This window comes from Balaenoptera borealis, assembly GCF_965194805.1.
Source record: "Balaenoptera borealis genome assembly, chromosome: X".
NCBI classification, from domain to species: domain Eukaryota; kingdom Metazoa; phylum Chordata; class Mammalia; order Artiodactyla; family Balaenopteridae; genus Balaenoptera; species Balaenoptera borealis.
The window spans coordinates 46,972,060-46,994,553 of record NC_138881.1 but is presented as its reverse complement, the minus strand read 5'-3'; the positions used below and the strand labels follow the sequence as shown (position 1 = coordinate 46,994,553).

General features: G+C 37.7%; 2 protein-coding genes across 12 annotated transcripts in view; one reads left to right on the top strand and one right to left on the bottom strand.

Annotated features, from left to right (window-relative positions):
- WNK3 (WNK lysine deficient protein kinase 3) overlaps nucleotides 1–22,494 on the top strand; it is a 141,053-nt gene that overhangs the window by 52,278 nt on the left and 66,281 nt on the right. For all 11 annotated transcript variants that reach the window (XM_082376518.1, XM_082376519.1, XM_082376515.1 and 8 more), the window contains 4 exons: nucleotides 2,973–3,192; nucleotides 7,991–8,285; nucleotides 9,097–9,290; nucleotides 9,386–9,535. In XM_082376518.1, coding sequence (XP_082232644.1) covers nucleotides 2,973–3,192; nucleotides 7,991–8,285; nucleotides 9,097–9,290; nucleotides 9,386–9,535 — 859 coding nt within the window. The remainder of the gene's footprint in view (nucleotides 1–2,972; nucleotides 3,193–7,990; nucleotides 8,286–9,096; nucleotides 9,291–9,385; nucleotides 9,536–22,494) is intronic.
- LOC309620413 (uncharacterized protein) overlaps nucleotides 9,582–22,494 on the bottom strand; it is a 90,327-nt gene continuing 77,414 nt past the window's right edge. The window contains exon 5 of the mRNA XM_082376754.1: nucleotides 9,582–17,600. Coding sequence (XP_082232880.1) covers nucleotides 17,528–17,600 — 73 coding nt within the window. The 3' untranslated portion in view covers nucleotides 9,582–17,527. The remainder of the gene's footprint in view (nucleotides 17,601–22,494) is intronic.

Below are 22,494 nucleotides of genomic sequence, written 5' to 3'. Positions count from 1 at the left end.
TGCCAACCTCTATTCTACTTTGTCTCTACTTCTATGTAGGTACCTCATATAAGTAGAATCATAAAATATTTGTCCTTTTGCGTCTAGCTTATTTCACATAGCATAGTGTTTAAAGGTTGATCCATGTTATAGCATGTATCAGAATTTCCTTTGTTTTTACGGTTGAATACTATTCCTTTGCGTGTGTGTGTGTGTGTGTGTGTGTGTGTATATACACACACACACCACATTTTGTTTATCTATTCATCTGTTAATGGACACTTGGGTTATTTCTGCCTCTTGGCTACTGTGAATAACGCGGCATGAACATTGGTGAACAAGTATCTTCTTGAATCTCTGCTTTTAATTCTTTTTGGTATATGCCTAGGAGTAGAATTACTGAATCATACGGTAATAATATATTTAATTTTTTGAAGAACCACTATATTTTTTCCATAGTGGCTGCATCATTTTGCATTCCTTCCAGCAATGTATGATGGTTCCAATTTCTCAGCGTCCTCACCAACACTTATTTTCCATTTTTTGTTAATAGGCATCCTAATGGGTATAAAGTGGTATCTTATTGTGGTTTTGATTTGCATTTCCCTAAGGACTAATAATGTTGAGTATCTTTCCATGTGCTTATTGGCCATTTGTATATCTTCTTTGGAGAAATGTCTATTCAAGTCCTTTGCCTTTTTAAAAAATTGAGTTGTTTATTTTGTTGTTGTTGTTTTTGAGTCGTAGTAATTTAGGCATGCTTTTTTTTTTTTTTTTTAGTTGTTTTGTTTGTTTTTTTATACTGCAGGTTCTTATTAGGCATCAATTTTAAACACATCAGTGTATACATGTCAATCCCAATCGCCCAATTCAGCACACCACCATCCCCACCTCACCGCAGTTTTCCCCCCTTGGTGTCCATATGTCCATTCTCTACATCTGTGTCTCAACTTCTGCCCTGCAAACTGGCTCATCTGTACCATTTTTCTAGGTTCCACATACATGCATTAATATACGATATTTGTTTTTCTCTTTCTGACTTACTTCACTCTGTATGACAGTCTCTAGATCCATCCACGTCTCAACAAATGACTCAATTTCGTTCCTTTTTATGGCTGAGTAATATTCCATTGTATATATGTACCACAACTTCTTTATCCATTCGTCTGTTGATGGGCATTTAGGTTGTTTCCATGACCTGGCTATTGTAAATAGTGCTGCAATGAACATTCGGGTGCATGTGTCTTTTTGAATTACGGTTTTCTCTGGGTATATGCCCAGTAGTGGGATTGCTGGGTCATATGGTAATTCTATTTTTAGTTTTTTAAGGAACCTCCATATTGTTCTCCATAGTGGCTGTATCCATTTACATTCCCACCAACAGTGCAAGAGGTTTCCCTTTTCTCCACACCCTCTCCAGCATTTGTTGTTTGTAGATTTTCTGATGATGCCGATTCTAACAGGAGTGAGGTGATACCTCATTGTAGTTTTGATTTGCATTTCCCTAATAATTAGTGATGTTGAGCATCTTTTCATGTGCTTCGTGGCCGTCTGTATGTCTTCTTTGGAGAAATAGGCATGCTTTTTTTTAAGCTATGCTAAAACTACTGTGTTGAAGTAGCCATTTTAGTTTGGTTTCTGATTGTTGTTTGTACAGCATTTTAATTATGATCTATTACCAAAGAACACTGGAATATTCAAAAGGATTTATGGCACATTAGTGTTTTGGAAAGAGCACAGGCTTCCACAGCAGAATAAGATTCAAATCTGGACTCACACTTAGCCAGTGTGATCTTGAGAAACTTACTTTAGCTGTTCCTAAAAATAGGTATTATTTTGGTAGTTAAAAAGATAATGAATGCATATAAAATACCTAACAGAGTAATAAGTATTTAATGAATGATATTGTCTGCTGCTATTGCAGTGGTTATTCCTTAGTAAAAATATCTAGGCAAAACTTTCATTGAGAAGCGGAGTGCTTAACTTGGTTGTGCCTTCTTAAACACATCTCACCTTAGCCTTAAGACTAATTAGTCTGAGCAAGCTTGTTCTTTTTTATAAAACTGTCTTAGTTAAGTGTTTGTCTTTTGATCACTAAAAATGTAGAAGGTTGAAAATCCTCAACTTACAGGATACCGTGCTGTCAATATGCTTTATCTGTTTTAAATAGTGCTGGAGGGGCTTTCTACATACAAACTATGGAATACATCAGTTGTAGCTCTCACTGGCCTGTAATATAGATAGATATATTTATCTACTTTAGAAGTTGGTCAAAGAAAAGGAAATTAACTCTCCCAGCTTATAAAAGAATCTTTTGAACCTCTGTGCTTTTTTCTCTTCAGAGATGGTTAATCCCTAATATTAGGCTAGAGTTGTATCCATTATGTGTATACTTTGGCCTAGGATACTGGACTTAAATACTTTAAGAAAACCGTGTGACTTTGCTGAACTGAATTAGCTTCACCCGTGGCGTTCTCTAAAGAGTGAAGTACACTGACTAGATTATTGTTAATAGAGTTAATGACTTCTATTTATAACATTTGTAAAAGTGTTTGAATTCCTAATTTACTTTAGAGTTTATATACCTCGAAGAGTTTTTAGTTTCCTTTGCCAACAATCTGTTGTGTGAGTTTTAGTAACTTAAGCCAGTGGCTTAGGGAAGATACTCAGTCCATCTAACATTTACTGCAGCACTTCTCTAATTATCTCTAGGCATACCTTTAGGTATGTTAAACTTCAGTATCTAGATATGTTACTGTTAATAATCCTTAATTAAGATCACTACAAATGCATGTTAGTTGGGATTTCTTTGCATCCTTGGTAATAATAAATTGGATATAAGATTTGGTTTTTATAAAAAGGCAGATTAATGGTTTAATTAATAGAAAATTTTAAATCAGGTTGTTACTTTGACACAATTTTTACTAATTAAGTGCTCTATATCTTGTTTATGATTGGAAGAATTGATAACAGATTTGTATTTTGTTTATTAGGTTGTCTGTCAGGGACCTACTAAACCATGCATTTTTTGCTGAGGATACAGGACTAAGGGTGGAGTTAGCGGAGGAAGATGATTGCTCAAATTCATCTCTGGCTTTAAGGCTCTGGGTTGAAGACCCTAAAAAATTGAAAGGCAAGCATAAAGACAATGAAGCTATTGAATTCAGTTTCAATTTAGAAACAGATACACCTGAAGAAGTAGCGTATGAAATGGTAAGTGAATCCTACCACTGGCTTCCCCTCCCCTTATAGTATCAGGGTTGATTCCTTTCTCCTTCTGATTGCTTTCTTTCCTCTTATTTTCTTTATTTAAATTATAATTTTATTGTGAAATATATCTCTACAACAGAGTATATTAAATTTGTATGTACAGTATAAAGAATAGTAAAACTCTACTTTTGTTAAGAAATAGAACACTACTGGAACTTTAGAAGCTACCTGTGTGCCCCACCCCCCACTTGCGTTCCTCTCCCTCATCACCACAGGTAATATCTACCCTGACTTTTGTGTTACTCATTCCTTTGCTTTTCATTATAGTTTACCTAAATAATATATATTATTTTGTTTTGAAAACCGGAGTGGCAAACACACACCTAGCTGGTTACTGAAGTTACTGTTAGGTGAAGATGCCCAGGAGGAGATAAGCTGAACAGTCTCTCGGTCTCAGAATCTGGCTCCAGCTTCCCTAAGAGTTTATGAGAGCCGAGTCTAGGGAGGTCATCGGGGTGAGGTCACATGTGAGTCCAGGGAAACACACATGGCTCACCACAGTCAGGGCACCAGAGGGCTGTTGTGCAGACCAGAAAAATTAGTTGTCTGGTAAAAATATGGTTTGACGGGAAGTGGGCCCCTCTGACTTCTCTACTTCTCATCTCCCCATGACCTGCTCCCCCCGCAAGAGTAGAAGACAGCAGATAACTTCTGTTGGGTGGAATGTATGTCCATGCCCGATCCAGGCTGTGCAGTACTTGGAGGGAGGGGGTGCAGGAGCTTCGGCAGCATGTGGTTAAATTAGCAAAGTCCAGATACTTTGAGCCAGGCTCACCTGGGCATTCTGTCCTCAGGTTTAAAAGGAGTATGGGGGCTTCCCTGGTGGTGCAGTGGTTAAGAATCCACCTGCCAATGTAGGGGACACGAGTTTGAGCCCTGGTTCGGGAAGATTCCACATGCCGCGGGGCAACTAAGCCCGTGTGCCACCACTACTGAGCCTGCACTCTAGACCCCGCGAGCCACAACTACTGAAGCCCATGTGCCTAGAACCTATGCTCCGCAACAAGAGAAGCCACTGCAATGAGAAGCCCGCGCACTGCAACAAAGACCCAACGCAGCCAAAAACAAATAAATTAAATAAATAAATTAAAATAAATAAAAGGAGTATGGGACATTGAGAGTGGGTATCTTGGAGATGATAGCCTTTAACATGCCTATCTTTCTAGTCACATGGTTCTAATCTAGAATGATTAGAATCTAGAATGATCTGCTACATAACTATCATACGGAACTTTCTTTTTACTATCATTCTAGACTTCTCTGCCTCTCTCCTGTATTGGAATTCATGTGTCCTAAATCCCATGTCTTTCTCTTTCTTTGCTTACCTTTTGTTTTAGTGGCCCACTTCCTCTGCCACCTCCTTAAGAAAGGGTATATGGGAGGTAAATTCTTTGAGACTTGCATGTATTAAAAACATCTTTATTCTGTCTTCATATTTAATCGATTATTTGGCTGGCTAAGTCATTTTAGGTTGGCAATTAAAAAAATTTAAAGTCATTGCTCCATGATTTTCTAGCTTTCAGTATTGATATTGAGAAATACAAAGATGTTCTGTTTTCTGGATCTTTTGCATGTGATCCATTTTTTCCTCTCTGGAAGCTTGTAATATCTTCTCTTTCTTCTCAGGATTATAAAATTTCACAGTGTGTCTTGGTTGGGGTCTGTTTTCATCCACTGTGTTGGATACTCAGTGGACTCATATCCTTTAGTTTCTGGGAAATTTCTTAAAAGTCTTTTATTGTTGAGTTCTTTCCCTTTGTTTTCTCTTTCTAGAACTGCTATTATTTGGATGTTTGGCCTCTTGGACTGTTTCTCCAATGTTCTTTTCTATTTTCTATCTTTTTGTCTTTTTATTCTCCTTTCTGGAAGATATTGTCAACTTTATTTTCTAACTCTTCCATTGAGTTTTTCGTCTCTACTATCTTGTTTTTAATTTCAGGAGTTCCTTTTCATTTTGTTTTTTTTTTTTTTTTTGATCTGTTCCTTTTTTAGAGTAAACGTCTTGTTCTTTGTTTTGTGGATGTGATATTATGGCACCTCTCTGTAATTTTAGTGAAGAGAGTGTTTTTGACACTTTTTTTCTCCCTGCATAGTATCTTTTCTCCAAGTTGCTGGGGTTTTTTAATTGGTTTTGTGCTCCATCTTCTTGTTAGAGGCTTTTCTCATATTTCTGGTTATTCTTGGATGGCTGCTCATGATCAATAGTAGGAGACTATTAGTTTTCTATTGCTGTATAGCAAGTTATCACAGATTTAGTGGGCTTAAAACAACACCCTTTTATTATTTCAGTTCCGTGGGTCAGAAGTCGTGGTAGGCTTTACTGGATTCTCTGCTTAGAGTCTCACAGGCTGAAATCAAGGTTTGGTGGCCTGGACTCTTAGCTGGAGGCTCTGGGAGAGAATCTGCTTTTGGGCTCAACCAGGTTGTTGACAGAGTTCAGTTCCATGCAGTTGTAAGACTAAGGTCTTCATTTCCTTCCTGGCTGTTAGCCGGGGGTCACTCTCAGCTCCTAGGGACTGTTCTTCAGTCCTTTCACATGCTCCCACTCCATCTTCAAAGTCAGGAATGGCAAGTTTAATCCTTCACTAGCTGGTAAAAGGCTCACCCAGATCTTTCTGTCTTAAGGTCAATTGTGTATAGCTCAGTAATGGGAGTGATATCTCATCATATTCACAGGTTTGAGGATTAGGATGGGACATCTTTGAGGGGCCATGATTTTGCCTATGACGGGTACTAACAAGCTGATTGGATGGTATGATTGCTTATGTCAGACTTGTTAACCTCTATTCTCAAGTATCTGGGTGGGCCAATAATTGGGGAATCTTTGACATAAATATTTGTGGGTCTTTCTTCTTGGATTAGCCAGATTCTCCAGAGAAGCATCTTTCAATCTCCTGCCTGGAGGGTAAGGATCTGGTTACTGGTATTTTGGTAGCCAAGTGGGGAAGAGGGCTGGGGGTTTCTGCGTATGGTGTTCAGCATGCATATGGTCATTTAATCTTCTTGTTTTTGTTATGGTAGCCATACCCTCAACTGTGCCTGGTGTTCCCTAGTCCAGATATGATCCTCTTTTACCCTCTCCAGAGAACAAAATTACAGACTTCTTGGGTAGGGAAGAAGCAATCACCCAAAGGTGTGGACTGGAGGGTGGAGCACAGGGACCTAATACCTAACTACTTCTCAAAACCCTTTCACTTAGTCTTCCTTATTTTAGTCATCTCTTTTGACTTTACCCAGTTCTGTAAGTACCTGGTACTGCCAGTTCCTGTGTGTTATCAGTATTATTCAGTATAAATGGGAATGATTTTCAGCTTTCCCTGGTTCATCTTTTTCAGGTCCACTAGGTCAGTTATTATCTATTTGTTTTCCACATCCCCAAATGTCCAAAACATTGTCTGTTGTTGCTGTTGCCTTTATTCTTTCTATCCTTGTGAGTTTATGACTTAAAAATCCATTTACTCTGGGAGTGTTTTTTGAACTTTGGGAGGGAGTGAAATTAAATATATGGATTCCATCTAACATTTTAATCATTTATCAACTACAATGAAATTTCCCCGAGTCTGCAGACCCCCAAGGTATGCTTTAAAAAACAGATCATAGGACTGAGAATAATATGCCATGGCACCTCCTCAAGTCATTATCTCTGCTACTCAGCCCTGTTCCTTTCAGACAATAAGCCCTTAACTTCTCTTCTGTCACTCTTCTAACACCTCGTAAGATATAGCACTTTGCCATAAGCATACTTCCTCTGCCTAGAGTGTTGATCTCTGAACTTCATCTACCTCTCCCTCAATAGCCTGCAAGTTCCTTGTTTTGTTTTAATCCAGGTCAGACTTTACCTTCCTCTATGATACTTTCTCTGCTTTCACCAGAGAGGCCTGTGCTCCTTTAGGGCTTTTGCAGCAGCTCATTTCTACCTTTTATTTCATTTCATGTTTTTTAAAAAAATTTTTATTTACTTTATTTATTTATTTTTGGCTGTGTTGGGTGTTCGTTGCCGTGCACGGGCTTTCTCTAGTTGCGGCGAGCGGGGGCTACTCTTCGTTGCGGTGCGCGGGCTTCTCATTGTGGTGGCTTCTCTTCTTGCGGAGCACGGGCTCTAGGTGCTCAGGCTTCAGTAGTTGTGGCACATGGGCTCAGTAGTTGTGGCTCACGGGCTCTAGAGTGCAGGCTCAGTAGTTGTGGCGCACGGGCTTAGTTGCTCTGCGGCATGTGGGATCTTCCCGGACCAGGGCTCAAACCCATGTACCCTGCCTTGGCAGGCAGATTCTTAACCACTGCGCCACGAGGGAAGCCCCTTATGTTGTTTTTATCCTTCTCTCACCACCAGCTTGTGTGTGCATATAGGACAAAGGACCAGCTTAGGCACTTATATGTCTCCAGAGCCCAATACTGGGCACATTGTAGACACTTACTGTTGTTGAATGAGGAAACCTTTTTAATGTTTCACAAAACTTAATGGCAGTCATAAATTACCTGTAATAAGACTGCATGTACTGAAATATCAAGCTATTTGTTTGTTTTTGTTTAAAGCCAGAATTATTTCAACAATGCTTGGTAATAGTGTTGTTTTTCTTACTAAAGTCTCTGGCATTTATGCATGTCTGATTAAGAAAGAACATAGAAACAAATTAACTGTTATTTAATAGCGTTTGGAATTTGGGGGCAGAAAATAACTGCTAGTAAAAAATAAAAGTAAAAATCTTAAAGATGTGGTTTGCTTATTATGTTTTGTTTGTAGGTCAAGTCAGGATTCTTCCATGAAAGTGATTCCAAAGCTGTTGCTAAGTCCATTAGGGACCGGGTGACCCTGATAAAGAAGACAAGGGAGAAGAAGCCAGCTGGCTGTTTGGAAGAACGCAGAGATTCCCAGTGCAAGTCTGTGGGGAATGTACTCCCTCAGCCCCAAAATACAACTTTGCCCCCTCCTCCTGCTCAGCACAGCGGGGCTGAATGTGAAGAAACTGAAGTTGATCAACATGTGCGACAACAGCTTCTGCAAAGAAAACCACAACAGCATTGCTCCTCTGTTACAGGTAACACAGTTATAATTTATAAAAGGAAATGTGTAATTGTATTCCCTTATCTTTAAACAGTACTTTTGTATGTTTCAAAGCATTTTGTTATCTATCATTTCATTAATTCTTTTACAAAATCCCTGAAATAGGCAAGCCAGATAGTTTCCTTATTTTAAAATTAAGAAACTGTTCTGTTAAGTGACTTGTCCAAGGTACTAGTTGAATAAGGATTATAATCTTTTTACCATTTTTAAGGGTCTAACGTAAATCCTTTAGTAAAGAAGATATGCAACTAAAGATAGAATTTATTATTCAAGAGGGAATTTTCTAGACTTTAAGAACTTTCGTATTTTAGACCCAAGTATAAAATTAACACAGTTTCTCTAATTTTTCTCCTGTAATGCATTCTCTTCTCTAGAAAGACAGTATTTTCATAGTAATAACCAGTTGTTCCATAAAGGCAGTATTATTTTCTAGCCAGGTTCTAGGAGAATGAGAATATGCTACTTAGATTTTACTGAAATCCTAATGGCAAACATAGATTAGTTAGGCTATACATGAAATGGCCAGCAAATCGAGTTGATTTTTATGTAATTCTTTGTAGGTTTGTTTTACTAAGAATATTTTAGTTATACCACAGTATCAACATGGAGAGTTTACATGATGGTTTTTTATTAATTCTGCAGTGTACATATTTTATTTGAAGCTGTTTCAGGTTGTCAGAGTAAAAAAGAAAAAAATTAAAGAAACACTTACCATTTCCTATGCTATTTGGACCTTGTGTTTCAAGTTTTTCCCTTCTACTTATCACTTGTTTTCTTTGCCGTAGGTGACAGTTTGTCTGAGGCAGGAGCTGGATCAGTTATACATTCAGATACTTCAAATCAGCCCAGTATAGCCTATTCCTCAGACCAGATGATGGGTTCTCAAATGGTTTCTAACAACCCGCAGGCCGAAATAAATGTTCCAGGGAAAATTTATCCATCCCAGCAGTTAGTGGGACATTACCAGCAGATTTCAGGGGTGAGGTGAAGTGTTAAATATATTTAAAATATATAATCAGTATATTTACTGTAAATGGGAGAGTTTATCTTTAATCTTTTTTTTTTTTTTAACAGTTGCAGAAGCAGCCAAAGCTGACTCAGCCCCAAATTTCGCCTTTGCTTCAAGGTCAGTCCACTGTTCTGCCTGTACATGTCCTTGGACCTCCACTTGTCTCACAACTCCAGTTTTTGCCATTAAGTGTCCCAAAGGTCTCACAGGTAAAGGTAAGATACATTTTAGAGGCTCCGTATTCAGTTAAACTTATTTAACACTGCCTAGGTTTTCTGACAGGCAAAGGCTCTCTTTCATAAATTCATCCTAGTTTATATAAAAGTCACTGAAAGCTAAAAGTTGTTTATACTTTCCTTCACTTAAGACATTCTTCTTGAGGATGTGTCTAACATTGTGTAACTAGAATCTTGAGACACTGCTTGTATAATTGGAAGAGAAACTGAGAACTCCATATACGGATAAAAAGTTTATTTAGGGGACTTCCCTGGTGGCGCAGTGGTTAAGAACCCACCTGCCAGGGCTTCCCTGGTGGCACAGTAGTTAAGAATCCTCCTGCCAATGCAGGGGGCACAGGTTCGAGCCCTGGTCCAGGAAGATCCCACATGCCGTGGAGCAACTAAGCCCATGCGCCACAACTACTGAGCCTGCGCTCTAGAGCCCGCGAGCCACAACTACTGAGCCTGTGCACCACAACTACTGAAGCCCGTGCGCCTGGAGCCTGTGCTTTGCAACAAGAGAAGACACTGCAGTGAGAAGCCTGCATACCGCAGCGAAGAGTAGCCCCCGCTTGCCACAACTAGAGAAAAGCCTGCACGCAGCAACAAAGACCCAATGCACCCAAAAATAAAGTAAATTAAAACAAAAAAGGAAAAAAAAAAAAGAATCCGCCTGCCAATGCAGGAGACACGGGTTAGAGCCCTGGTCTGGGAAGATCCCACATGCCACGGGGCAACTAAGCCCATGCGCCACAACTACTGAGCCTGTGCTGTAGAGCCCACGCACCCGTGCGCCTAGAGCCTGTGCTCTGCAACAAGAGAAGCCACTGCAATGAGAAGCCCGTGCGCCGCAACGAAGAGTAGCCCCCGCTCGCCGCAACTAGAGAAAAGCCCGCGCACAGCAACAAAGACCCAACGCAGCCAAACATAAATAAATAAATTAAAAAAAATTTATTTAGGACTCAGATCCCTTTTTATGGTTTGTTTTTTGTATTGGACTTTTCCAGCCTGGTTTGAATGTAGAGGGATGTCTTTTGTAGTTAATTAGAAATAGTATTTCATAGACTCTTATAGTTTTAAGCACTTTCATCTAAATTCTTGACTCTTTTGGTTCACGTTTATTTCTGTAGGAGAAATAAGTGTTTTTGTCATTTAGACTCTCAAAGTCAACGTTACTCATTTCTGACAACGAGTACACAGTCTTTGTGAGAGTTCATATATCAAGACTATATCCTGGTTTCCTAGGTTATGGACTCTGGATACATGGTTGGGCTTTTCTTTGCCGTCCCATTTTCTTTCCTCAACCCTACCATCCCCTGTGTGTGTCTTCTCTCTTTGGGAATGAGACAGTCTGAGCTCCTAGGCATTCTCTGTATGTGATTTAGTTAGCAGCTGGTGATCTGTTGCTTTTAAGAGATTGGTATATAGTCAGTCATAGTTCATCAACAAACTTTTAATGACTATCATCTCTGGGGATATAAAATGAGATAAAATATGGTCCTTGCCCTGAAGAACTCATAGACTTGTAGGGGAAAACATACATGTACTTGACAAATGCCAGATGCATTTAAAATCTGCTGGGGGTATATTTAATCTGATATGGTTGACAGTGCATGGTGTTTGGCTAGTATTTGTAGCTTATATGGTATATGTTCATACTTGAGCTCATGTTGTGGTTGGATTTATCTCTTTTTAAGACTATAATGCGAAGTGTGTTGGATGGATGCTTAAATTAACTTAGGTTCAACCACGTAAATATACAGGTATGTGTATTTTGAAATGTGTTTCCAAAATTTTTAAAAGAAGTTTAAAAAATTTATGAAAGTGTTATTTACCTATTTAAAATAAAGCCTATAAAGTTATAAAGAAGACAGTGAAAATCACCTACTATCTCTCCAGCTAGAAATAAATTATTGTTTACATTTGGTGGTAGAGACTCTAGATTTGTCTTTTTTTCTATGTATACATATATAACTTTGTTTATACATACATATGTATATCACATACATACTATTTTGTAGCCTGCCTTTTTCACCTAATATATAGAATCCACATAAGCAAGCACTTTAACCAGTGGGGGTCTTTTTATGAAAGTGGTGGTTCAAGTTCTAGGAATTATTACAGCCAGCCTATATGTATTCAGCCAACTCACTCCTCTCCTCTTGAGAGAGCGTCTCTGTTCCCTTTAACTATGATATTGAAATCCTTTTGAACTTCCACTGTCTGGTGTGTGGAGGTGTCAGATTCAATTACTCTGAATTTCTGCCAGGGTTTGAGTGAGTTATGTGGCAAGTGCAATAAATGAGAAGCCATGAGCAATATGTTGCCTGGGGACAGGTCTCAGCCCCTTAGTGTACTCAATTAGCATTTACTCATGGTATTAGGATTTTTATAGGACTAATGCTATACCCAGCACCTTTTTGATAACTTTCTGAAATTTTTTTAAAATTTATTTTTGGCTGCTTTGGGTCTTCATTGCTGTGCACGGGCTTTCACTAGTTGTGGTGAGCGGGGGCTACTCTTTGTTATTGCGCGTGGGCTTCTCAATAAGGTGTCTTCTCTTGTTGTGGAGCATGGGCTCTAGGCATGCGGGCTTCAGTAGTTGTGGCGTGCGGGCTCTAGAGCGCAGGCTCAGTAGTTGTGGCACACGGGCTTAGTTGCTCTGCAGCATGTGGGATCTTCCCAGACCAGGGATTGAACCCGTGTCCCCTGCATTGGCAGGTGGATTCTTAACCACTGGACCACCAGGGAAGTCTGAAAATAGCTTTTCAAAAGTAACTTTTATTCTTATAAATACTCTTGAAAAATACAGAAAAGTATAAAGAAAGTAAAATTACCTGTTATCCCACCTCTGAGAAATTAAAACCTTTGAAATTTTTAAGACATTTCTCTATGCATACACATTTTTTAGTATTTATTTTATCAGAATTGGATCATACCAGCTTTTTAAAAGACTTCTGTTTTTTAAATTGAATTATATAAGGCATATATACATTGAAGTATCCAAATCTTAAATGTGCAGCTTGATGAGTTTTTACATATGTATTCCTCTGTGAAATGCAAATGAAGATATAGAGCGTTTCCAGCTCCCTAGAAGGTTCACTGACATTCATCCACATTGTTGCATGTGTCAGTAGTTCGTTTCATTTTTTTTGCTATGAGTTGTTCAGTTGTAGAATATACCACAGTTCAGTTATCCATTCTGTTGATGTATATTAAGATTGGGATTGACATATATATACTAATATGTATAAAATGGATACCTAATAAGAACCTGCTGTATAAAACAATAAAATAAAATTCAAAAAAAAAAGATTTGTTCTAGCTTTTGGTTCTTACAAAATAAAGCTACTGTGAATGCTCCTGTATGTTTGTAGACACACCTCTAGACACATGCATTCATTTCTCTTGTGTATGTACCTAGGAGTGGGATTGCTGGATCACAGGATAAAGGTATGTTTAGCTATACTAAATAATGCCAGACAGTTTTCCAAAGTAGTGGTCCAAAATGCATTCTCAGCAGCAATGTTAGAGAGTTCCAGTTATTCCACATCCTTATCAACACTTAGTATTGTGTGTCATTTAAATTTTAGCTGTTCTGGTGGATGTGATGTTGTATATATTGTGGTTTTAACTTGTGTTTCCCTGATAAGTAATGATGTTGAGCATCTTTTCATGTAATTATTAGAGATTCAAATATCTTCTTTTGTGAAGTATGCCTAGTCAACTCTTTTTTTTTTTTTGAGTTGTTTATCTTTTTCTTTAGTCTGCTTTAATCTCAACCAGTTCTTCAGGCTTTGTTGTTCTTTACAGTGTTGAAATGCAGAGGCCAGTTTTTTTTATAGAATGCCTGTCATTTTAGGTTTGACTGAAGTTTCCTCATGGTTAGAGTCAAATCATGCATTTTTGGCAGGAATACCATGTAAGTGACATTGTGTTCTTCTTAGGACATCTTATTAGGCATATTGGTGATCCCAATATTTGTGATGTTAACTTTTATTACTTGTTTTAAGTAGGGCCTGCCAGGTTTCTCCACCATAAAGTTGCCATTTTTTCCTTTATAATTTACGAGTTATTTGTAAGGAGATATTTTGAGACTCTGTAAATATCCATTTCCTCATCAAAACTTTCACCCATTAGTTTTAGTGTCTGTTGATGATTTTCTAAGTTCATCATTCCTCCTTATATTTATTAGTTGGCCTTTCTCCTTCCTTTACTCATTCAGTCATTCAGTCATTTGTTCATGTCAGTATGGATTCATGAGGCTTTATTTTATTTAATAGTGTGTGATATAATATTATCATTATTTATTTTGATGGTTAAGGTGCCCCAGATTTGGTTAATGGGGGCCCATTCAGGGTGGCTCTTGTGTATTTTTGTCATATCCCCATTATTCTTTGAGCACTTCTTTACTTTCTGGCATAGCAAGATATTCCAGGCTCATTTTGTGCTTTCCCTTCCCTAGCCCTGGAATCAGTTATTTCTCCATGGGGCCCTGATTCCTTTTAGTGAGGAAGGTAATTTAGGAACCAGAATTTGGATGTTGGGTGTGTTTGATGGTACGTGGGAGTCATAGCTTCTAGGGTTCTCAGTGGACAGATTAGAGTGTGTGCGTGCATGCGTGTGTGTGTGTGTGTATTTCATACTGATACCTCCAGCCCATTTTGCTTTTGACTTTGTGTTCTAGGAAAAAAAAAATTTTTTTGCTATGTTTCTCCAGTATACACCCAACATCTCCACTTTATTGTATAATAGGCATTTCAAATTTAATATGTCAAAAATTAAACACTTTTTTTTGCGCTCCCCTCCCACCACCACCCGAAGTCTGTGCTTTCCACAGTTGTCTTCATCTCAGCAAATAGGAACTCTGCCTTTCTTGTTACTCAAGCCATATATATGTGGTCATATTTTATTCCTCTCTTTTTCTCATATCTGACTTCAAATCATCAGAGAGTCTTTTGTCTTTTCCTTTAAAATACATCTACAACCTGACTACTTCTCACCACCTCCACCATAATCACTAGCATAATGATAATCATGCTAGTCTAATTTCTTTCTTGAATCATTGCATTAGACTTCTAACTGTTGTTCTTCCTTCTGCTTTTGCTCTTTTATACCCTTTTTCTCATTATAGGAAGCAGAGTGATACTTTCAAAAAATGCAAGTCAGATCATATCTGAACCCTACCCCAAACCTCGCATTGCCATCTCACTCACAGTAAAAGTCATAATACTGTACTTAGTGGCCTGAAAGCTCTATAGGATCTGGACTTCCCTGCCCAACCCTCTGACTTCATGTAGATTTTCTTTGAATTCTGTTGTCCTCTTGAGTGATAATTAAATCCTTTCACAGATCTATAGCTTGAGGACAAGGAGATGTACACTTTCTGTGTATTAGTAGGTATTGATCTATTGTAGTTCCTCTGTGCTGAGGTGTGGTTTACTTTTACCCCCATAATGAGTTCTCTAATGCTTGTAATAATCAAATATATTAAAGACTACATTCTCCAACATGTATGGATACCAAAATTTTTCCTTTCTGTATCCTTGCTGAGTTGGCTTTACTTGTGAGGACTCTTCCTCCTAGAAAGCCAGATGGCTCAGTTAGTCTCCTCCTTTTTATCTCCAATATGCATTCTCACTCCTACCATTAAAACAAATAAACAAACAAACAAAAAACAATGTTAGTTGCTCTCTCCAAATAGCGGTAGAAAGCTTGGAGAGGCTGAGACAAGAGTAGTGCGTGATCAATTTGCTGGTTGATACAGACTCTCGATAACTCAACTAACAGCAGATATCAGGGGGAAAGTATGAAGTATAAGTCTCCTTTGAGTTAGGTTCCCTTTCATGAGGTGATCTCTAGAGAGGTCCGGGAGTGAAACCTGGGTAATGTTTTCTTCAGTCCAGTTCTACATGCCTTGTAATTAATGAAACTTCTTCCTAGTTTCTGTTACTCTTGTCTGTAAGCCTTTGTGGTGCTGGTGTGTTTTCATCTTTTTTTATTCCTGCCTGTTTAATAGCCTGGGTGTCATTTTGTGAGTTTATCCAAGGAACTGTGCTGTGTGTAGATCAGTTATTTCTTAGGGTAAATTTCATTATTCGGAATCTTGGCTTGGCCAAAAATTGGGCTTAGATAAGCAATGACTTTATAGGTGCAGGGTTCTTTATAAATATAAAAATATGGAAGTGGGCATCATACACAGTGATAATTTTCTTTAATTAAATAAGCAAAAATTTCACTGGTAAACAGTTATATACAACATACATATAGGCTTGAGCTACTTTATGTCTTCAGTTAGACCTGAATTTGATCTCTGGCTCTTTGAATTATTTATTGTGTGATTTGAGGCAAGTTATTTAATTTCTTTTAGTTTAGGTTCTTTTTATCTGTAAAACGAAGTTTTAAAATGCCTCTCTTGCATTTGCAACTTTGAAATGCATAAAAAATAAGATGGATTGATGGATATACATGTGATAATGCAAATATAATAAAATGCAATAGACTGTGGGTGGTGGATGTATAGGTTTTCACTGAACAATTATTCAGCTTTTCTGTATGTTGGAAATTTTTCATAATGTCAGAAAAAATGCCTATTTTGTAGGCTTTTTAGGAGTAGATGAGGTACACGTGAGAAGTGCCTGCTGTGTAATAAGTGCTCAAGAAATAATGGTTGTTAAAAGCACTTCGTGAGAGAGACATGTTTTATAATGTCAGTAATACAATAAGGCAGTTTATAAAATGTTTTAAAATACTTCCCACTTTTACTGCTCTCCTTCACTCCAGAATAACCGAGTAAGAATTTCTGGAATGTGCTTGAGCTTGCATTTTCCTTCCTTCTGTTTTCTTTTTTCCCCTTTTTCCTCCCCTCTTCCTTTGTTTCCCTTAAGATTATAAAGTGCACCCAAGGGCTAAGAACCACTGATGGGAGGAGGGCAAGTAATAGTGAAGTAAGTAAAGGAGAGAGAAGGGTTAGGAACTAACAGAAAAGCTTCTGTCGTATGCACAAGGGGTCTCTGCTCTTCAGTATTCTTTGGAGTCATTTGTCTATTCATTCATTTTCTTTCTTTCAATTTTTGCCTCCATCACTTATAGCCTCAGCTTCCTCATTGGTAAAATGAAAGTAATAATACCTACTGCTTAGAGTTGTCATAAGGGTTGAATTTAGTTAAATAATGTATATAAAGTGCTTAGCATTTAATAAATGCTCAATAAATAGTGGTTGTTTTGTTGCTATAATAAAAATAAAAACAATAATAAAATGAGAACATTATAATAGTGAAAGGCATTATTGAGCAGCTGTTCCTATTTCAGGTATTGGTTAGGCATCGGGGATATTGTGATAAATCTTACAGATACAGTCTCTTCCCTCAAAGAGCTCACAGTATCATGGGTGAGAAAGATCAAGAAACAAGTTCAATCACTTTGTTATACAGTAGAAACTAACACACCATTGTAAAGCAATTATACTCCAATAAAGATGTTAAAAAAAAAAAAGAAAAGAAACAAGTTCAAGACAGCATTTTTAAATGCCAAGATAGAGAGGAGAGAATGGTGTGGCCCATGGAATTCAGGCCTAGTTTTGCTTCTCATTTTGGCCTTGTCCTCATTCTGCAAGTGAGTTATAGGTACTTTAGTTTTATTGAACTTTGCTAGCTAGTTATCAAGGTCTCAGATATCCAGATATCAAGGTCTCATTAGGAAAAGGGATTGGTACCTGTCTTTCATTTGGATTTGAAGGTGAGGGTTGGGGAGAAATGAGCATAATATACCATTTCCTGCCTTCCCCTTCCCCCTCTAACCTGGTCAGTTCATACTGAGGTTTTTTCCCTGGACAAATTAGACTAGCTTCTAATTATAGATTAGATAATTAGCTCTTTAATATAATCACTGTTTAAACATTGAGAGCAAATACTTTGGCAAAGAGATTTCTTTTTTTTTTTGTACACACAAGATTCAACAAAATGTATCCAACTTTAACAAATGTTTGTCTTAAAGAAACTTAAAAAAATTATGGTGAGTCCCAGCAAGATGGAGCAGTGCCATGGTGTCTTGATGCATAAATCTGGAGGCAAAGTAAACAAAAGATAGTTACTATGGCAACAATCTGGAATTATATTTTATAACCACTTATAATTATTAACAGGATTATTAATGCTACTTTCTGTTGGTCCTCAGAATCATGGCTAATAGTTGGTTCATCTGCGTTTTTTATATGCCAGCTTCAAACCAAGTTCTGTCATAATATTTCTAGGAGTTTCAAAATTAATATTTGCAAATAGATGCTGGGATATTTGTAGATGTTTTTCAAATTTAGTGAAATGTTTCATTCTTACCTTTGTCTAAAATAACTATAAAGTTGTGCATTGAAATAATGGGGACCTGCACTGAGATTATCAGATTTCAGGGTTGATAAATCTGTACAAAGTTGAATTAATTTTTTTCTTATTACCAAAGCAAGATGAATATAGTTAAGCTTGCTTAACACCAGGTGTATATTCTTCCAGACCATTTTATATGCTTACGCATACATGCAATTTTAATGTAACCATAATGTATATATACTCTTTTATAATCTTTTTTCACTTGTAACATCTTATATGTTTAAGCACATTTTTAAAGGGCTGCATAATATCCTTTAGTATGGATGTACCATTATTTATTTAATGGAGCAGATAAAGGAAACAAGTGACTATTTTTTTGCTGTTTGTAATTATATTCCATGTCGTGAAGAACATTTTTGTAGCTAAATCTTTCTATGCACTCTTAATTATTTCCTTGGGATAGATTTCTAGAAATAAAATTGCTAGACCTTTTAAAAACTTGATACATATTGTCAAATTACCCTTCAGAAAGGTCTAAGCAGTTTACAATCCCATAAATCCCAGTGGTTTATGAAAGTGCCTATTTTCCTCTAAGTATTTGCTATCCTTTGAAAGTTTTAAATAATCAAATGTAAGTAGTGACATTATAAAAAGTAGTAAAATGGGGGAAAAAATCACCAAAGAATGCTATTTTCTTAACATGGTAGTGATTATGATATTTGTTATTGTATTCCAAGCTTTTGTCATATGCATAAGTGTTTGTAATTATATGTACAGTTTTGTTTTCTGCTTTTTTCATTCATTGTTAAGTAATTTTCCCTGCCTTTACTTGGACTTCACAATTCTAGTTTTCAGTGGCCACACAGTAGTGAAATAAGTATTCATATTTACCTCTTTCTCTATTCCTGGACATCAACTTGATGCCAGTTTTTACTGTGCATAATACCACAATAAAAACAGAGTTAGCTACCATTTATTGAACATTTACTATGAAACAAACTTTATACTATGTACTTTTTTCTTCCTTTGTATTATTTCCTTAGGATTGATGTCCAGGATTAGTAATATGGGATCACAAACATGTGTATGGCACAGCCTTTTTTATATCATTGTTTTCTTTCTTATTTCTTTCTATCAATACCTTCAAACATTTATTGGAAGCCTAAAATGTTCCAGGCACTGTGCTAAGAGGCACTAAGAATACAAAGATGAATCATTCAGAGTCCTTAAAGTCAGGCATTAAACATATATGATAAAGAAGGATATGATAAAAGACATTAGAGGATGACAGTCCATTGATCTGTTGGTCAGTTGGTCGGTCCATCCATCCATCCATCCATCCATTCATCCACACATGATTTTCCCTCTGATATATAGAGCTGGTTGCAGACATAATGTCCTTTTACCCTTAAATATATCATTGCTATAAGAACAAGGATATTTTCTTAACCACAATACAATGACCAAATTCAGGGAATTTAACATGACTGTAATACTATTATTTAATCTGTTGTCCACATTAATATTTCACCAGTTGTCCAAGTAATGTCCTTTATGGCAGTTTCCCCCCCTTGATCCAGGATCTAATTGAAGATCGTGCATTGCCTTGTACTGTTTGTCTCTTTTATCTCCTTTAATCTGTAACAGTTCCTCAGCCTTCATTTGTCTTTTATAGCATTGATATTTTTTAAGAATAAAGGTCAGTTATTTTGTATTGGGTTGGCCAAAAAGTGCCTTCGGTTTTTAAGTAAAAATAAAAGACACATTTTTCATTTTCACCAAGAACTTTATTGAACAACGTATTCACTCTTTTGTTCCAATACCTTCTGCCATTTTTCAGGCAACTCCATAATTCCATCTTCCCAAAACTTTTTATCTTTTTGAGCAAAGAACTCTTCCAGGTGCCTTTTACAGTCTTCCAGGGAATGGAAATTTTTTCCATTAAGAGAATTTTGTAAAGACCGAAATAAATGGAAATCCGAAGGTGCAATGTCTGGTGAATATGGCGGATGAATCAGAACTTCCCAGCCAAGCTGTAACAGGTTTTGCCTGGTCATCAAAGAAACATGTGGTCTTGCATTATCCTGATGGAAGATTATGCGTTTTCTGTTGACTAATTCCAGACACTTTTCGTCGAGTGCTGCTTTCAGTTGGTCTAATTGGGAGCAGTACTTGTTGGAATTAATCATTTGGTTTTCCAGAAGGAGCTCATAATACAGGACTCCCAACCCCACCATATACACAACATCACCTTCTTTGGATGAAGACCAGCCTTAGGTGTGGTTGGTGGTGGTTCATTTCACTTGGCCCAAGATCTCTTCCGTTCCACATTATTGTACAGTGTCCACTTTTCATCTCCTGTCACACTTTTTTTTTAAATTTTCTTTATTTATTTTCTTTATTTTCTTTTATTTTTTTTGGCTGCGTTGGGTCTTCGTTGCTGTGCACGGGCTTTCTCTAGTTGCGGAGAGTGGGGTCTACTCTTTGTTGTGGTGCACGGGCTTCTCATTGCGGTGGCTTCTCTTGTTGCGGAGCACGGGCTCTAGGCACACAGGCTTCAGTAGTTGTGGCATGCGGGCTTAGTAGTTGTGGGTCGCAGGCTCTAGAGCGCAGGCTCAGTAGCTGTGATGCACGGGTGTCATTGCTCCACGGCATGTGGGATCTTCCCGGACCAGGGCTTGAACCCGTATCCCCTGCATTGGCAGGCGGATTCTTAACCACTGCGTCACCAGGGAAGCCCCACACTTTGTTTTAAAAACGGAACGTTTTCATTACGTTTCAGTAGGGAATCGCATGAGGAAATATGGTCAAGAAGGTTTTTTTTTTGCCTAACTTATGTGGAACCCAAACATCAAAGCAATTCACATAACCAAGCTGGTGCAAATGATTTTCAATGCTTGATTTGGATATTTTGAGTATGTCCGGCTGTCTCCCGCATGGTATAATGTTGATTTTTCTCAATGAATGTCTCGATTTGATGGCTGTCAACTTCAACTGGTCTACCCAACTGTGGAGCATTGTCCAGCAAGAAATCTCCATCACGAAACTTCGCAAACCACTTTTGACACATTTGATCAGTCACAGCACCTTCTCCATACACTACACAATTCTTTTTTTGCGTTTCAGTTATGTTTTAACCTTTCTTGAAATAATAAAGCACAATATGCGGAAAATGTTGCATTTTTTCTTCCATCTTCAATATTAAAATGGCTACACAAAAATTCACCAGTTTTGGTAAGTCTTTTTTTTTTTTTTTTTTTTTTTTTTTTTTAAATTTATTTATTAATTTATTTATGGCTGTGTTGGGCCTTCGTTTCTGTGCGAGGGCTTTCTCTAGTTGCAGAGAGTGGGGGCCACTCTTCATCGCGATGCGCGGACCTCTCACTATCGCGGCCTCTCTTGTTGCGGAGCACAGGCTCCAGACGCGCAGGCTCAGTAATTGTGGCTCACGGGCCTAGTTGCTCCGCGGCATGTGGGATCTTCCCAGACCAGGGCTCGAACCCGTGTCCCCTGCATCGGCAGGTAGACTCTTAACCACTGCGCCACCAGGGAAGCCCAAGTCTTTTTTTTAATGTGGGCTGATATGACACCTGTCACATACAATCTAAGAAAATTGTTTCAAATGAAGTTAAAGACAACTAAGTGCTACTAGAGCTATCTTACGGAAATACCAATCGAACCTTTTTGCAAACCGAATAGAATGCCCTTCAATTTGAGTGTTTGACGTTTCCTTTTTTCCCCCACATTCAGATCATGCATTTTTGTCAGGAATACCATGCAAACAATGTTGTAACCTTTGTGCATTGTATCATATTAGGAGCCATGTAATGTCAGTTTCTCCCAATATTGCTGAGGTTAAATTTGATTACTTGGTTAAGGTGGAGGCTGCCAAGTTCTTCCACTGTAAAGTGACCATGTTTTGCTTTTGTAATGAATAAGTGATTTGTGGGGAGATATTTTGAAACTATGTAGATATCTTGTTCCTCATCCAACTTTCACCCACTAGTTTTATCATCCATTGATGATTTTCTAACTTTGTCATTCCTTATATTTATTTGGCTTTGTATTGTAAGAGCTTTCTTTTGTTTGTATCAGTATGAACTCTTGGATTATTTTATTTTATTAAATACATTATATTCTGTTACTCATTATTTATTTTCATGCCCAATTGTTCCATATTTGGGTAGTGGGAACCCCTTCAAGGTGGCTCAAGTGTGCTTTTGATATGTTCCCATCGTTCTTTGAGCAGTTCTTTACTTTGGGGGATAGCAAGATGATCCAGGCTCATCTTATATTTTCCTTGCCCCAGTGCTGGAATCAGCCATTTCTCCAAGGAACCTTTATCCCTTTTAGTTTAGAAACCAAGATATGAGATAAGGTATATGTGTTTTTTAAAGAGACTCCAAGGTGATTTTGCTGGTCTTTCTGGAGCCCATTGTAATAGAGCCTTCTTGTATACAGGAGTTCCATTCAGATATTTGCTAAATGGACAGGACTAAGGAGTAGTTGAAATAGTCCAGGGAGATGAAGGAATATAAGTAGAGTCACTGTATATGAAAAAGCCCAACTCATTCAGAGGAGCTAGAGTTCATTGTGGCTTCAAGAAGAGAAGAGCTAGAGAATGAGGCAGGGACC